The sequence below is a fragment of the Pseudorca crassidens genome, chromosome 14 (genome assembly GCF_039906515.1).
Source record: "Pseudorca crassidens isolate mPseCra1 chromosome 14, mPseCra1.hap1, whole genome shotgun sequence".
Classification (NCBI taxonomy): Eukaryota; Metazoa; Chordata; class Mammalia; order Artiodactyla; family Delphinidae; genus Pseudorca; species Pseudorca crassidens.
Genome location: NC_090309.1, coordinates 12,907,354 through 12,926,114, shown reverse-complemented (window position 1 = coordinate 12,926,114; position 18,761 = coordinate 12,907,354). Strand labels below are relative to the sequence as shown.

Here is an 18,761-nt window from a genome sequence, read left to right as displayed (position 1 = left end):
ATGGACTGGTATTACTCTTGTATTTTAAAACAAATATGAAAAAAACCCAAAAAACCTGCCATGAACTTTCCAGTAGATTTAACTGATCAACCATAACTGTGTTTCTGGCATCAGCAAACATTGAACACACCCTTGGCACCATCCATTTCTTGGCTTTACTTTAAAAATGCCTGTGATGAAAGACTTCTACTTCCCTCGTACATCCTACTGTATAGTTGGTTAGCTCTGATTATGACAACATTCCAGATACAAAGGCAAACTCTGCCTTTTTGAACTTCCACCCATCAGTTTGATTCTGCCTCCTGCCGCAAAGCCCATGACAGGACTTCACAAGTTGAAGGCAAGCTCACATGACTCCTTGGTCCTGCAAGGGTTCTGTTGTCCAATAGCCACCATTGATTCCTTCATTCTGTTAATATTTAAGGGTCAGAAACTTTGCCAGATCCTGACATGTAGCAAAGAGCAGAGCTCAGGGTCTAACATAATAAACCATAAACCAGCTGTGTTACCGTCAGTGCCATGTGTTTGATAGGAGTAAGCAGGGGCCCTGGGCCACACGTGAAAAGACATCTCCTTGGACTTGAGAGGTTAGGAAGGCTGCTTCAAAGAAACATCTTCTCAACTGAGAGCTGAAAGGAGTGAGATAGGAAAACAGTAAGAGGTGGGATGCGGGGAGGAGAGCTCTAGGGCTTTAGGAGAACATAGCAGGAAGAGGATGTGCAGGGGCCCAGAGGGGAGAGAGCTGGCGCCTTGGGAGAACATACTTCTCCATCCCCTCAGTCTTCATGAAGTCTCTGCTTTCTCAGGGTTATCCCATCTTACAAGCTCTTTGAGGACAAAGATTGTTTTATTAAAATTTTTATTCTCTCTTTTGTCTATCCTGAACACCCAGCCCAGTGCACAGAACATAGTAAACCACAACGAGTTTTTGTTGGATGAGTGAATAAATGAACATGCTAACACTCGTGCCATCTGATAAGCACAGAGTAGCACAACAATGTCATCTGTCTCCGTCAAAATATGGGTCTTCAATTTTTTATTTCTTTTTTACTATAGAGGTCAACACTCAGTGATCTCTTAGACCTTTGAGATGCCATAAAAGGTACAGTCACCCTCATGGACTCAGTTTTCACCCATTAAGTCACTATTGATCAACCCACGATCTAATTCTCCATCTTTCTTTCTTTTCTTCCCTTTCAACTAATTCATTTATGTGTCCCAGGGAAAGGAGCACATGATGTAAAATTCACAGGGGTTCCCAAGCCTCCAGCTTCTCTCCCTAGAGTCAGCCACTCCTTCTAGTTTCATGAGTAACCTTCCGGAAAGAGCCTATGTCCCCGCAAACGTGTATGCAGGTGCACTTTCTGTCCACAAATAGTAGCAGAGTAGGCCTGTGTACCATGCAAGAATTCAAAGCAGTTGGGAAAATGGATGAGTTGTGAGTTCCAAGTGTACAGGGCAGTTCCCGCACTGATGGACCCAGCAAAAGCAGGGGATACCCGATGCAACCATCACAGCAAATGAAAGGTAGTGACCATTCATTCTTGGTGTGTTCCTGGTGACTGTGGAACAGATAAAGGGCTTGCTTGCTTGGCAGATACTAAACGTTCCAGTTCTGCATTCAGCAACAGTGATGAAAAATTTCACTCTGGACCTAAATGTCCACCTGCACAAGAGTTTTTCACTAATTAGGAACAAGGGGGTGAGATATACACAATGCAGTGATTTCTTTTTTGAATCATTTTTAATATTGCCATGAGTACTAGTTCTATAATGAGCTAGACAATAATGACCCTCAGAGAACTAAGAGACATAAGTGGAAATTAACTAATTAATTTTAACTAATTACGGATCATACATCATGAACAAGGGGGAATTATCCCTGTGATGCAAGGATGGTTCAACATATGAAAGTCAATCAATGTGATACACCAGGTTAATAGAATGAAGGATAAAAATTTCAGGATCAACTCAATAGATGCTAGAAATGCATTTGACAAAATTCAACACACTTTAATAAAAAAAATTCTCAATAAGTTACATATAGAAGGAATGTACCTCAATACAACAAAAGCCATTTTGAAAAGCCCACAACTAATATTATATTCAAGGGTAAAAAGCTGAAAACTTTTCCTCTAAGATCCAAAGCAAAGCAATTATTTCTACTCTTACCACTACTATTCAACATAGTACTGGAAGTTCTCCTCAGAGTAATTCGGAATGAAAAAGAAAAAAAAAAGGCTTTCAATTAGAAAGGAAGAAATAAATTTATTTGTTTGTAGATGGCTTTATCTTATAGATCATCTAGAAAACCCTAAAAATTCCATCAGAAAACTGTTAGGACTCATAAACAAATTCAGTAAAGTTACAGGATACAAATTTCAGCTATGTTTCTATGCACTAACAATGAACAATCCAAAAAGGAAATCAAGAAAACAATCTCATTTACATTAGCATCAAAAAGAATAAAGTACTTAGGAATAAACTTGATCAAGGAGGTGAAAGACTTGTATACTGAAAAGTATGAAAGGTTGATGAAAGAAATTTTCAAAGCTATAAATGGAAAGACATCCTGTGTTCATGGATTGGAAGAATTAATATTGTCAAAATGCCATACTACCCAAAGCAATCAACAGATTCAGTGCAATTCCTGTCAAAAAGCCAAGGAAATTCTTTACAAAAATAGGGGAAAAAACCCTAAAATTCATATATGAAAACAAGAAAGACTAAAAACAGCCAAAGGAATTTTGAGCAAGAAGAACAAAGCTGGAGGCATCCCACTTCCTGACTTCAAATTTTATTGCAAAGCTACAGTCATCAAAACAGTATGGTTCTGGCATAAAGACAAACAAATAAAACAATGAAATAGGATCGAGAGACCAGAAATAAACCCCAACATATACAGTCAACTAATATTTGAAAAGGAGCCATACTCAATGGAGAGAAGACAGTCTTTTCAACAAATGGTGCTGGGAAAACTGGATATTCACATGTAAAAGAATAAAAACCCCTATTGTACATCACTCACAAAAAATAACTCAATACGAATTAGGGACAAATGGACAAATGTAAGACCTGAAACCATGAAACTCCTAGAAGAAAATATAAGAAAAAAACCCCTCGACATGGGTCTTAGTAACGATTTTTTGGAAATCACACCTAAAGCACAAGCAACAAAATAAAAAGTAAATTAGTGGAACTATACCAAACTGAAAAGCTTCTGCGCGGTAAGAGAAACCATCAACAAAGTGAAAAGACAAGCTATGAAATGGGAAAAAAATACGTGCAAACCATATATCTGATAAGGGGTTAATATCTAAAATATACAAAGGACTCATACAATAAGAGTTAAAAATAAATAATCCATTTTAAAAAGCAGCAAAGGACCTGAAGAGACATTTTTCCAAAGAAGATATACAAACGGCTCAACATCATTAGTCATTAAGGAAATGCGAATTAAAACCACAGTGAAATATCACCTCACACCTGTTAGAATGGCCATCGTCAAAAAGATGAGAGATAATAAATGCTAGTCATGATATGGAGAAAAGGAAACCCTGTGTATTGTTGGTGGCATTGTAAATTGTCACGTCCACTGTGGAAAACAGTATGGAGGTTCCTCAAAATATTAAAATACAGCCACCATATGATCCAGCAATTCCACCTCTGGGAATATATCCAAAGGAAACAAAAACAATAACTCAAAAATATATCTGCACCCCCATGCTCATAATAGCATTATATACAATAGTCAAGACATGAAAACAACTTGAATGTCCATCAATAAATGAACGGATAAATAAGTTGTGGTATGTACATACAAAAAAAATATTATTCAGCCATTAAAAACTACCATTTGCAACAACATGGATGGACGTTGAAGGCATTATGCTAAGTGAAATAAGTGAGACAAAGAAAGACAAATACTGTATGATCTCATTCATGTGGAATCTAAAAGAACAAAAAATCACCAAATCAGAGAGATCAGATTTGCGGTTACCAGGAGCAAAAGGTGGAAGGAGGGGAAATTGGAAGAAGATGGTCAAAAGATACAAACTTCCAGTTGCAGGATAAATAAATACTAGCAGCGTAATGTACAACATAATAACTGTAGTTAACACTGCTGTATGATATATGGGAAGACGGTTAAGAGAGCAAATCCCGAAAGTTCTTATCACAAGGAGACTTTTTTTCTCTTTTCTTTTTATTGTATCTCTATGAGATGGTGGAAATTAACTAAACCTATTATGGTAATCATTTCACAATATAAGTAAGTCAAACCATCATGCTGTATAGCTTGAACCTTATGCAATGATGTATGCCAATTATTGCTCAGTAAAACTGGAAAGAAAAACAAACACAGAGACAAACGAAAAAATAGAGCCCAGAAATAAATAAAATAAAATAAAATAAACAGTCAACTAATCTTCAACAAGGGCACCAAGAATATAATGGGAAAGGGATAAATGGTGCTGGGAAGACTGGATATCCACATGCAAAAGAATGAATTGGATCCATGTCTTACACCATACACAAAAATAAACTCGAAAGGGATTGAAGACTTAAACCTAAATCCAGAAACTGTAAAACTCCTAGAAGAAAGCAAAGGAGAAAATATCTTCTTGACATTGGCCTTGATAATGATTTCTTGAATATGACACCAAAAGCACAGGGAAAAGAAGGAAAAGAATGTGATTATATCAAACTAAAAAGCTTCTGAACAGCAAAGAAAACAATAAACAAAGTGAATGGGCATTCTGTAATATGGGAGGAAATATTTGCAAACCATATATCAGATAAAGAGTTAAAACCTAAAATGAATAATGAACTCCTACAACTCCATAGCAAAAGAAAAAAAAAAAAAAGGTAAATGTTGGTGAGGATGTGAAGAATAGGGAACACTTGTACACTGTTGGTCAGAATATAAATTGGTGCAGCCACTATGGAAAACAATATGGGGGTTTCTTTAAAAATTAATAATAGAACTACCATATAATCCAGAAATCCCACTTCTGGGTTTATATCCAAAGGCATTTGAATCAGGATCTCAAAAAGATGTATGCATTCCCATGTTCTCTGCAGCATTATTGACAATAGCCAGGACATAGAACTTAAATGTCTATCAATAGATGAAGGGATTGAGAAAACGTGATATTTGCTTACATACAACCTTAAGAAAGAATGAAATCCTGTCATTTGTGAAAATATCAATGAACCTAGAAGATATTATGCTAAGCCAGTCACAGAAGAACAAATACTACCTGATCCCACTTATACAAAGAATCTAAAACAGTTTTACTCCTAGGAACAGAGTAAAATGGTGGTTACCAGGGGCTGAGAGGAAGGGAAATGTGGAGGTATTGGTAAAGGATACAAAATTTCCATTATGCAAAGCAATTAAGTCCTAGAGCATAATGCCTATAATTGATAATATTGTATTGTATACTTAAAAATTTGTTAAGAGTGTAAATCTTATGCTAAGTGTTAAGACAAAAAATAGATAGATGGGAAGATAGATAGATAGATAGATAGAGAACAGGAGGAAACTTTTGGAGGTGATGGATAAGCTTATGGCATTGATGGTGTGATGGTTACATGGGTATATACTTATCTCTAAACTCATCAAATTGTATATGCAAAATAAATACAGCTCTGCGTATGTCAATCATACATCAATAAAGTGATTTTTAAAATGGCCACAAGTAAAGAGGTAAGTCAAAAGACAAATGAGAAAGTGGGAAAATATATTGCAGCTTATATCACAGACAAAGGACTACTCTCTCTAATATACAAATAGCACTTAGAGATTGATTGAGGAATAGGCCAACAATACAATAGAAAAAATTTAAAACATAAAAACACAGAGTTCATAGGGAAATAATTGAAAATAGATCTTAAACATAAGGATAGTTGCTCAACATATCTCATAATAAGTGTAAATTAAAGCTACAATGATAGGGAGGGTGGGAGGGAGGGAGACGCAAGAGGGAAGACATATGGGAACATATGTTTATGTATGACTGATTCACTTTGTTATAAAGCAGAAACTAACACACCAATGTAAAGCAATTATACCCCAATAAAGATGTTAAAAAAAAAAAAGCTACAATGAAATGCCACTTCTCACCTATTAAATTCAACAATATATTCTGTTGGTGAGGCTGTATGGGAACAGATACTCTTATACATTCTTAGAAGTGATACAAATGGTGCAACCCTTATGGAGGGAAATTTGACAATGTCTAAAACATTATACATGTATTTCTGTCTGTCTATCTCTCTTTCTCCTCTCAATAGTGAACTCATGCATTTCATAGAGTCAATTGTTTTAATCAATTGCTTTCATTATCCTTTTTTGATATTCATGTTGTTCTATTTTTGGTTAATAAGAACCCCTTCATATGTATGTCTGTGTCTTTTGACCCAAGCCATTACTCTTTAACTTCCTAGCTTTCTAGCATAAAAAATATGCCAGGATCATCTTGTATATTTCCCGCTCCAGACCCGGAATCAGCCACTCTTTTAAGAAATTCTGATTCCTTTTAGTAAAGACTAGTATTAAGAGGATCACATGCTGGTTCTGGGCACACTCATTGTTATCAGATTGTTATTGCTTCTAAGATTTTCAGGAGAGCTAGAGGAAAAGGAGAACATCCACTGGATAGCAATGAAAGCAACTCCCATAACAACTATTTAATATGAAAACTGGCAATTCAAAGGAAAACGTCAGCGTTTATCCTATCTTATTTATATAAACTATATGAGCAAAATCGTTCTAAATGATGAGGAAAACTGCTGTGACAAGAATGAACGAGGTAGAAAAATCACCATTTTCAAAGCCTAATGAAAAAAGTTTTTCCAGGCAGCTATTACTAAGGCATTAAATCATTATCTGTCACTACCCGAATGTAATGATTAATCTTAGCATCATGAAAATCGGAACAACAGACATTGGGAGCTTCCTTTGTGATGTGACATGAGGCACACTGCACCTCTATAAAATATTTTTGCCACAGTCAAACATGAATTTATTAAGCCTGTGGAGCTAACTTCCTTTTATAAGAAATATAGTAAACAGAGAAAGAAGATAAATGACACCACAAAGAAGCAAATAGACAAGTCCAAGTAGGAAGACAGCCAACCCAGTTAGGGCAGTTAATCTGATGTCTGCAACAAGTCATTGGCAAGGGGGTTAAAGGACAGAGGGGCCATTGTAGATTACAGACTCAAGAGTCATGACAACCAAATTTAATTGTTAAACTTATTTGGATCCAAGCTCAGAAGCTTGCTATAAAACAACAATTATGATATAGTTGGAGAAATTCAATTATGAACAACGTAATAAACGATATTAAGGAATGAATGTTTATTTTGTTAGTTATGAAAATCAGGGTCACATTATAACTTTTATGTGTTCTAGAAACTTTTGTGTCTGTGAGCCCCTTCCTCCATAGAAAAAATATTAAAAAGTGTATTTTATGACCACAATGGTGTAAAGACTATTTAAGTCCAAGACGAATTCAATATTATGTATTCAATATTATTATATTTATTTTTTCTGATTTTAAAAGGAATAAAAATTAATACATTCCTCTGGGCTCCTAAAAGGACTGTGGGTCCTGGGCACTGTGCCCACTGTGCTGGATGGATCACTTAGCCGCAATGATAATGCCACAAAGAACTGAAGGAAGAGAACTTCTATGTTTTACATAGAAGAACTCTATGTTTTACACCATAGAGTGAGTCAATAGGAATTTAATTCAACAAAATAAGAGCCCAAAGATGAGAACATAAACAAAACAGAATAAGACTGAAAGAGAGTGCAATTCTAAGGAGAAAAAATGAGAACCCACATAAATAAAATCGTTAAAAACGAACACATAAATTAGAAACAGCAAGGAAAAGAATAGTCATTACCTTAGTCCATTTGTGCTGCTCTAATGAAAACCACAGACTGGGTGGCTTAAAAACAGCTGACGTGTATTGCTCACAGTTCTGAAGACTGAAAGTCTGAAATCAGGGTGCCAATTAATCAGGTGAGGGCCCTCTTCTGAGTCACACACTTCTCATTGTAACCTTACACTGTGGAAAGGACTAGGGAGCTCTCTGGGCTTCTTTTATAAGGGCACTAATCCCATTCATGAGGCTCCACCCTCATGACCTAATCACCTCCCAAAGGCCCCCATTTTCTTTCTTTCTTTTTTTTTTTTAACATCTTTGCTGGAGTATAATTGCTTTACAATGCTGTGTTATTTTCTGCTTTGTCCCACATTTTCTAATACCATCATCTTGGGGGTTAGATTTTCAACATATGGATTTTAAATATTTCTGAACATTCAGACCATAGCAGTCATCTTTCAAAATATTCTGTTGACTGAATAAAGACTGGTGATAATCACAATGAATTCATAAAACAAAGACTAAGATTAAAGAAATTAGTCTAAATATCCCCAGTTTTATTTACGGATCCCCAAGAGAATGAAACACATGCAGGGTCCTAGCCATTCACCTCTTGATGAGGTCTGGGTGACCTATGACCCTCTAAAAGTGTGGTGCCCAGAGTGGCATATAGTTTCCCAATTATGGTCAAATCAACAGAGAGTAGGGCAAAGCTCTGATATTATTTGTCTCCAATCAGTACAAACCAAGGATGATAACTGACATATCTGGATCAATGTAAGGAAACAGATCTCATCTAGGAATCTCAAAGAAGGATGCACTGTTATGCTTGGGAATTCCACTGTACTATTGTAGCTGGAAATGCGGTACCAGGTGCATATTCCTGTATATTCGTAGTACCATGGGAATGGGGTCACCACAGAGCCACCCTCCTTCAGAGAAACCTTCCTGGCCAATACGGGGACTTAGACCAGCAGCCATCAGACAGGAAGGGATAGTGATCAACAGCACCCTCTGTGGTGGGTGGGAGGGAATGGTAGTACAGTAAGTACCCTACATACGAACGAGTTCCATTCCTGGAGCGCGTTTGTAAGTCTAGTTTGTCCGTAAGTCCAACAAAGCCTAGGTACCCAACTAATACAATCAACTATATGGTACTGTACTGTAATAGGTTTATAATACTTTTCACACAAATAATCCATTAAAAAAACACAAAAAATAAAGAAAACAATTTTAATCTTGTAGTACGGTACAGTTCAACAGTAGTCCAGTACAACAGCTGGCATACAGGGCTGGCATCGAGTGAACAGGCAAGAAGAATTACTGACTGGAGGAGGGAGGGGAGGTGGGAGATGGTAGAACTGCAAGATCGTCAGCAATAGGAGATGGAGGGCAAGTTGCAGTTTCACTCACACTTGACGTGATTGGACAGGCGAACATACGTTCACATCTTTGAAAGCTCTCAACTTGAAGGTTCGTATGTAGGGGATCTACTGTAGTGGTCCCCCAGGCATGGTCTCACCTGCCCTTGGAACCTCCTAGTTTGGACAGCATAAGTCTTCCTTATGACCCAAGGGCTAGACTTTCTGAAAGTTTGGATTCTCAAACAGTTTAATTTAATTTGCATAGTAGTTTGTAGCTATTACGGTTACATGAACTGATGTATAACATTTAAGAAAAATATGGGTTTTCTATGATGATAATTGCCTTTTTAAATGATGGTAATTACCTTTTTAAAACAAGTTAATATTCTCATAATATTCTTTCTCTTTTTTGTTGGTTGCTCAAGCCAGCCTCTTTTAGTCATGTTTTTAAATAAAGAATCAAATCTTGGTTTTTCATTCTTGGGTTAATATGTCTTCCAGTTTCAATTTTTTTTCACTGTTACAACTAGCTTTTTGCAAGGGCTGACTGATTTCTTGATTTTCTAACTATCTTAATTACTTAGGTAGGTGTTCCATGGAGGATTTTATTTTTCTTTTTAAAGTCTGGATTAATGTTACGTATTTTATACTTGCTGCTACTTTCCCTGCATCCTGTACAGTCACTGGTTTCATCTCTGGTATATCCGTCACCTGCAAATAGTTGTTTCATGTCTCCTTTCTGTTCGTGACTATGGAGTCACTGGATATGCATTCTCCTTGTCTGTCTGTGTATTGTGTGTGTGTGTGTGTGTGTGTGCGCTAGCATTTGATATTGCACTATGCCCACATCTGAAACAAATAAACAAGCAAGCCAACAAAAACAGTTGCCCAAGCTTCTGCCTGCAGGAATTTGCAGTGAGGACCCTCAGTGGGAGGTGAGAGACTGTTCCTCAGCCCATTAGGATGAGACCCCTTTGAGTTGTAATGAAAGAAAGCGCCTCTCCACACATCTTCAGACAAAGCCCTCAAAAAACTCCACCGAAGTTCCTGAACTTCGCCAATTGTGAATTAAAAGGACTAGATTTCCTCCGGGGGCCTGAAAAGTTCTCAAACCTCAGTGCCCATTAGAACCACATGGTGGGCTTCCTTGAACAGATTAGTGCCAGCGTCCCATTAGAGATCACAAGAATCAGATCTCTGGGAGTGGGACCAGCTCCCGCAGGTGACTCTAACCTGTGATTTGCTGTCACTTGCAACAACTAAGACTTGGGAGCCCCCACGCCAGGCTACCCAGAGTCAATTTAGGAGCTACAACTGCTGGGGAACTCCACTGGCAGCTGTGGCAGAACAGACAGTAGAAAAAAACGCCCGTGGAGAACCCACTAGATGAACAGCAAGAGTGAAGGTAAGAAGAGGTAGATGGCAAGTGCTAACACCCATTGGTCCAGCGGCTTTATCGGACTTCTCTCCTACGTGTGACAAATCGGCAAGGATGATGGTTTTGCAAACCTGATTACTTTGAAAAAGTTAATTTTTTTTTCAAAAACAAAATTATTTTGTTCTTCTTTCCATTTTTCCTGTCCTTAGGGGTCCTTACAACGTAGGGGTTATTACTCCTTGACAAACGTTCGGGGCTGTCAATAGGTTGTTAAATTGCTCTGCTGTCTGAACTATGGAAATTAAGTTAGCTGCGCTCTGCTTGGTCTCTTTTCCTAACTCTGTAAGTCTGTTCCCTGTTACCTTTATTCAGCTGTTAATGACTCCCAGCGTGCCTCTGAGGGTCTAATTGTATCACGTACCTTACTGAGAAACGAATTCTTTAAAGCTTTAGAGCTTTTAAGTAGAAGAGGTGAGAGCACAAATGCCTTGAGCTAGGTGTAGTCTCTAAAAAAGCTCTCCTCTCCCTCGGTCTCTTTTCCTTCCCCAGGCAAGTGCGGGGGTGAGAGAGCGACCCTAAGCCAGTGTGGGGTGGTGAGGAAATGGAGCGGCGGGGGGGGGGGGCGCTTCTAGGTTTCCCACTGTGCTCTCCTGCCTACTTTATTTTTTTATTTTTTAAAATAAGTTTATTTTTGGCTGTGTTGGGTCTTTGTTGCCGCGCGGGCTTCCTCTAGTTGCAGCGAGCGGGGGCTCCTCTTCATTTTGGTGCGCGGGCTTCTCATTGCGGTGGCTTCTCTTGTTGCGGAGCACGGGCTCTAGGTGCGCGGGCTCAGTAGTTCTGGTGCACGAGCTTAGTTGCTCTGTGCATGTGGGATCTTCCGGGACCAGGGCTCGAACCCCTGCCCCTGTATTGGCAGGCGGATTCTTAACCACTGCGCCACCAGGGAAGTCCTCTCCTGTCTACTTTAATTTTAAATTATACACTGCTGCATCTGGAAAAACCTGCTATGACAACCTTTCTTCCTTTCTTACATTCCTGCTTGCTTGATTTCCTTCCACTCTCCTTTCAATTGTTCTTTCTTTCCCTTCTTTTTCTCCTTCCCTCCCTCCCTTCCTTCCTCCCTTCCTTCTTCCCTCCCCCACTTACCCACCTTCTCCTCCTCCTCCTCCTTTGTGACCGCCCTCCCCCTTCCTTCTCCGTCCCCTCCCCTCCCCCTCCCCCTCCCCTCCCCACTCCTCCCTCTTCTTCTTCTTCCTCCTCCTCTTGTTCCTGTTTCTTCTCCTTCCCTTCCTCTTCTTGTTCTCTCTCTTCCTCTCCCTCTCCCTTCCCCCCTTCCTTCCTTCCTTCTTTCCTTCCTATCTTTCTGTCTTTTTTTCTTTCTCTGCCTATTATTACCTGGACAACCTGAGCTGAGGAATCTACTGCTTGCTTGGGCCCTCGCTAGGTCCAAGTTGAAATCTCTCAATGTTAATTATTTTCTTGATCTCTAATCACAGTTTTCTGGATTCGTAGATACGAGTAGTAGAAATTTAGGCATTTTCTTCCCAATTTAGTCAGGACCAAGAGCATTTCAGAGGCGTTTCATTATTGTCAATAATGATGGCTTGAGTATCACTGCATGATAACCCCTGTGCCAGTGTCCTTCCTGCCTTAACTCAGACCCTGCCCAGCCGGGGCCCCCGAGCTTCCACCTCTATCAGCTGTTCTTACTTCTAACCTTGAGAGTGCTTTTCAATCCGATGAGTCTAGCTGCTGGTACTGAACCAAGCCTTGCTTTCCCTTCTGTATAACATTTCTAATTTAGTCACTGGGCTCTCAGTCTGATTTTAGTTCCTTGCCTGCATCATATCCCCATTACCATTTACAACGAGGCACTAGTCCAACTTACATAACAGGTGCCCATAACTCACCTCAACCATGTTGGGGAAGGGGAATCCTTCTTCCTCTTTCTCCTTGTCACTGTGGATGGGCATAGCTCTCCCCTAAGGAATTACTGTACTGGGGCGTGGGCTGAGGTAGGAAGAAACAGACAAGTCATTTTCCACTCTACATCTGGTCTGTTACTGGAGAACAGTCAAATCATCTGTTATGTTCAATGACAGGTATCTTTTACCATCTGTCAATCAAGATGAGGTTACATCCTCAGTGTTTCTCCAAATTTCCAAGCCCAGTCCACAGTTACCCAGATGATCAATGGACAAGACAGGTTATAAACTCCATATTCCTCTACCATTTTATGGGAGGGAATATTGGCTTCATTGGATCACATAAGCATCCACTGCCCCTGCTTCTGGAATAACAGCACCTGGTAGCTTTCTTCTAGGGAACTGTTCTCTCCCAACTCTCAGCCCTTTTCTTCTGATGATGGTACTGAGTCCATCCCCCGCTCCCAGGATGGGACCATGAGTCATAACAAACTGACCAGAGCCTTGCGTTCCCTTAGCCATACTGATTGGTTCTGGGATCAAGCCACATTTGAAGTCACACCCCTAAACTCTCACCTGAACTGACAAACTCCATCTTCGCTTTAGCAGCTCTGGGTCAGCATTCTGTCCCTTGCGACCATTAGAGCGCTGATGATTCATCCATCGGAGCCTGGCACCTGCAAGGGTGTTCCCAGATAAGACCAGGTGCCGGAATGCAGGAACTTGGCCTTGGGTCTGTGAGCAGCTTCTCTGACTGAGACTTCTGGGGAGAGAAGAGGCATCTGGGAGACAAGGTGAAGTGGGATGCGTGAAGACAGGATGAGTGTACAAGGGGCCACCGGAGTCCACTGTCAACCCTGTCCAGGGCCACCCGTCCCCAGGCCTCTGCTCTGGCTCCCTTCCAGTCTGGGCCTTTTTGTGCCTCTCCTTCCTCCATTGTAATTAGTTCAATCATGCAGTCATTGTGCGTCACTTTGTCACTTTTCAAGTCCAGTCCAGACTAGCCTCTAATCTTTCCCATCAATACCCAGGGCTCATAAACAAGAAGGTAATCTTGCATTTGTGAAAACATGGTGAACTTGGAGGCTTTATGCTAAGTCAAATAAGTCAGATAGAGACAGACAAATACCATCTGATCTCACTTACATGTGGAATCTTGAAATAAAAAAACAACAACAAGATCATAGAAACAGAACAGTTTGCTGGTTGCCAGAGGCTGTGGCGGAGGTGGGGGATGAAATGGGTGAAGGGGGTCAAAAAAGTACAGACTTCCAGTTACGAAATACCTAAGTGATGGGGATGAAGTGCACGTACGGTGATAAGCGTTAACAATATCGTATTGCATATTTAAACGTTGCTGAGAGAGTAGATCTTAAAAGTCCTCATCGTAAGAAAAAAATGTTTTGAAACTACGGTGACAGATGTTAACTAGACTTATCGTGATGACCGTTTCACAATATATACAAATATTGAATCATTACCTTGTACACCTGAAACTAATATCATGTTATATGTCAATTACACTTCAATTTTTTTAAAAAAGAAAAAAACACCCAGGGCTCTGAAGCCTGTTTTCTTCTCCTTCTCCTTTCACAGGCCATGGGAGTGGTCGTCAGCTGTCTCAGAAACCCCACAGACCCTCTTGAGCCCTCACCTTAACAGCCAGGCTCTCATTGACCACCTTCGGCCAAGGCCAAGTTTCCCCAACACACAGTAGTTCTGAACTCTCGTGGTGCATAGCATCACGGGAAAAGATTGGAGGACATACCCAGGCTTGGGCCACACCTGCAGCTCTTCTGATGTAATTGCCCATGGGTTGTACCTGGGCATCAGTATTTTGTAAGATTCCCCTCGTGATCCAGATGTACACCTATACGGCATGGGTCTCTTTACAATTTCTGGGGAAGGTCTGAGCATGGCCTTTGTAGCTGCTTGTTCAGTTTAATGGATAGTCCGGGCAGGAGCACGCAAAGCCTCCCGTGGCTTTGCAAATGATGTCAGCCTTTTCTTAAAACCTTCCTGTGTCTCCCACTGCACAAGGAATGGCCCGGAAGGCCCTGAGTGATGTGACCTCTCCCCACCTCTCCACCCTCCCCTGAAAGCCCTCTCTGTGTCACACACCGTGATCCAGCCCCACGGGCCTTCATTCTGCTCCCTCTGCCTGGGAACCACCCTCACGGGCCTGACTGCTGCTCGTCACACAGTTCTCGGCATCCCTGTCCCCTCCTCGGAGTGGCCTTCCCTGATCCCCACCACCCACCCCGGCTGAAGTCGTTCTCCTTCCCTGTCGCCGCATTGCATCGTCTTGGTCCATTTTAGAGCACTTAACACTAAAGTCATCTTGGGTTTTTTTCTGTATTTATTTATTTCCCACCCCCAACACATACCCCAGAATGTAAGCCCCAATAAGAAAACAATTCTTTCTTTTCTTTCACTTCTACATCCCCAACATTGAGTATGTGACGGTGCAACTGGCCATCAGCAAATAACATGCTAAGTGGATGCATGGCCCCTAGTGGGAGGTGCAGATGCAGTGAGACCAGAAGATATCAAATTCTACCACATGGTGGCAGCACATACCTGGCCAACTGAGGTTCTTCTATAATACCTTACACGGAGAATATGCAGAAAGCCTGGAGAAATCGTCAGCCATTAGGCCTTCCTGGCTTTCCAAGCTTCCACACCTGTCTGAAGAACCTACATGCAGTGAAGACCAGCCATCAAACCATTGTAAAGGAGTCTAAAACTTTACATTATTCCTAATTGTTCTGTCTTTATAATGGGCACATTAATATTCTTCCAAAATGTTGTTTAATAATAATAATAAATTGCAATTGTAAGGTCCTTTATTTTTTACAAATTTTTGCCATGTGTTTGGGTACAGAAAATTAATATGTGAAACATGCAGCAATAAAGTGCTAAAACTTGGTCGTTTACCCGGTTAAAAATAAAGAGGGCAGTGTGGAAAGGGAAAAGAAAACATGGCTTGGAGAAAGAAGACCTGAGTCTGAATCCTGGTTAGGTCTCTGTCAGTCACTCAATCTTGAAGTAAGTGTCCGGTTTCAGCACATGACTGGCGCTCCGTGCATGTTTGTACAAATGCATTTGTAAAGTGGGAGTGATCATAATAATACTAGTTTCTGTGGCGGTGAGAATTAAATGAAGTCATGAATTCAAACGGGCTTTGTCATTCATAAAATGCTATGATATATTATGTGTTATTATTATTAGGACCTAACTGTGTGGTCGAATAATAAGAGAGCCTGTAGTCGGAACAGAGGGGTTATTGTACACCAGAGGTCCCAGGGAAGGCTTCCCAGAGATGGGGAGGGAAGACAAAGTGCTACAAGGCATCCTTCTCCATCACAACCAGCAAATGTGCCCCCAGGAGGAGCTCTCCAGGCAGCAGGAGCGCAGTTTACCCTTACTACGGTGGGAGGTGAGTTCTTCTTCAGGAGCAAAGGCCACATACAGTTCCCTCACGGCTACATCCTCTCAAGGCTAACGGTTATTTTCCACCAAACTGGATCTGATCGTATTTCTGGTAGGACTCCTTCCACCCCACCTCACACAAATTAGCATCCTCGGGAAAAAGGCTCTTGATCGATTCAGAATCTTATTATTGCCTCCATAATTGTTATAGTTATGACTATGACAGTCATTCTAAGGAAAATCATCCGTATGTGGAAAGCAGAGGGAGGAAGAGGCTCTATGGCTCTGAGCAAAGTTAGAAGGCCAGCAAAATTGAGCGAGGTGTCAACGACTGTACGCTTCCCAGCATACGGGGGAAGCTAGCTGTGAGCCGCAGGGGTGGAGAGTAACTATACTATGTCAGAAAGGGCCCTTTCTTTCTCCTCCCTGCCCAAGCGTTGTACACCTCCTCTTCCAATGTCTTCAGTGCCCCTCACCTCCTCTCCATCCCCTCTGAGACTGCCCTCGCTCAGGTCCTCGTCACCCCATGCCTAGATTTTTGCAGTGTTCCCATCACCCACCTCCCAGCCTCTAGTGAAACCCCAAAAGGGTCTTCCCCAAAGAGATGGTATCATGTCACTCCCCTGTTCAAAGTCAGCAAGAGCTTCTCATTTATTAGAATGTACATGTTGAAGTCTTCATCATGGCTTGAAAACCTTCATAGACTGGCCACTACTTTATCCTATCAGCCCAGAGACAGACAGACAGACTCATGGTGCCTGTACACACACCACCCGTTCACGTCTCGTGTCCCCACTCCTCTTAGCCTGATGATCTGGAAGTATCTCATCATCCTCCCTTCAAAGCCCTGGCTCAGACTGCGTCCTCCAAATATTTCCCAATATTGGGATTATTTTCTCCTCCACCTCTCCTAAGTATTTTATTTGAGTTCAGGATACTCTGCCTTGGATCTGAGCTACTGAGTTCATACTGTTAGTTCCCCCCAATCGACACTCTCTAGAGGTCAGGATCTGTGCCTGAGTCACTTCCTGCATTAGTATTTAGCACCCAGATATAGTTGGAGCTGAATAAATGCCTGCTGAGTTGCAAGTGTATTTCATCACCTTCCTTTGACTTATTCTCGCAGAGACTCTGAGGGATGAGTCCTTGCGGGTAATGACCGTGGGCGTTACACATGGGCAGACCAGAGGCCAGATAACTTGGCCCCGGCCAGACACCAACCGATGGAACCTTACACAGAACCAAGCTCCGTGCAAAAAAGCAAGAGGGCCCATCCCGGGAGGGCGCCTCCTCTGTGGGGACGTGCCCCTGGTGACTCTGATGAGTCATAATACTGTAAGTTAATGATTAAGAGTCCAGACCCTGTGTCTGGATCCTGGTTTCATCATTTCTACCTCTACGATTCTGGGGACGTTTCTTGACCTCTCTGATTCCTCATGTAATAGCAACCTCTTAGAATTGCAGATAAATTAGACAGCATGGAATACCTCGCACTGAATCAGGCACACACTGACACACAACGAGAGGTTTGTGGTTATTAAACCAGCACTAAGAGCATTAAAAAACAGCATCAGATTTCTCTTTTGTGCCTGGGAATAGCGGTGAAGAGTCCAAAGTACCACCCTAGGAACGGGGAGGAGAAGGAGAGGCTGGAAAAACATCCCCTGGTCGCCAGAGCACATTCCCAAGATACCAAGCCACGCATCGGCATTTCCCAAGCAACAAGTCACTGTCATTTCCTCCCCAATGCCCTGGGAAAGTGCGCAAATTGAGTTCATTCCACGAGACGCTGTCTCCTGTTCTCAGGCCCAGTCGTGACCCTCACCAGCTATTTGATACTCAAGAGCCAGGTATCCACCATATTGAATGTGGTCCCAGGCTTAAAGCAGTTTGCTCAGAGTCGGTGTACACAGGGAGATCTGCTCGGTGCTCTGTGACCATCTAGAGGGGTGGGATAGGGAGAGTGGGAGGGAGACGCAAGAGGGAGGGGATATGGGGTTGTACGGATACATATAGCTGATTCACTTTGTTATAAAGCAGAAACTGACACGCTATTGTAAAGCAATTATACTCCAATAAAGATGTTAAAAAAAAAAAAGTAGGTGCACGGAAGAGATGCCACCTTGCTTCTCTGAATCCAGAGAAGTATTAACTGAATCCAGTCAGCCAAATGGAAAGCAGAAGACAGAAAAAGATGAGACGATTCAACAGTGACTGGGAATCAGGAAAAGGCCGCTTCCTAGGAAGCGGTACAGAGGCTTACGAGTTCAGTCCCTAAAGTCAGCCAGCCTGGGTTCAAATTCCTACCCTATCACGTCTAGCTGCATGGCTTTGAGCAAGTTATCTAAGCATTTTGCAATTCATTTCCTCGCTTAAAAAAGTAAAATTACTGCCAGCATCTGTATCAGGATTGTGAGGATTAAATGAGATAATGCACATAAATGCTGCCTCGGCCAGGGCCAACGTTCACTTGGGTAAGAGGGTTGGTGGTGATGCTAATTTGACCCTAACACAGCCTGGCTGAATATTTTTATTCCCGTTTCACAGTTGAGTAAACTCTGACTCGAGAAGTTAAGTGCCTTGCTTGAGGTCCCACGGACGGTACACAGCAGATCTTCTAACTCAAGTTCTTCTCTGTTTCTGCCCAGGACTCCAGCAAGGGATCCAGGTGCCTTATGGTGGAGGAGCTGGGACCAGAATGGACATCTTCTTGGGAAATCAGAGGATAATGAAGGTGCACACCAAGAACCAACGGAGCCTCAT

General features: G+C 41.5%; 1 protein-coding gene across 1 annotated transcript in view; it reads left to right on the top strand.

Annotated features, from left to right (window-relative positions):
• The window catches only part of RPIA (ribose 5-phosphate isomerase A), a 160,876-nt gene extending 145,162 nt beyond the window's left edge, over positions 1 to 15,714 (top strand). Inside the window, exon 9 of the mRNA XM_067704422.1 lies at positions 14,163 to 15,714. Within this exon, the coding sequence (XP_067560523.1) occupies positions 14,163 to 14,212 (50 nt within the window). The 3' untranslated portion in view covers positions 14,213 to 15,714. The remainder of the gene's footprint in view (positions 1 to 14,162) is intronic.
• Positions 15,715 to 18,761: the final 3,047 nt, after the last annotated feature.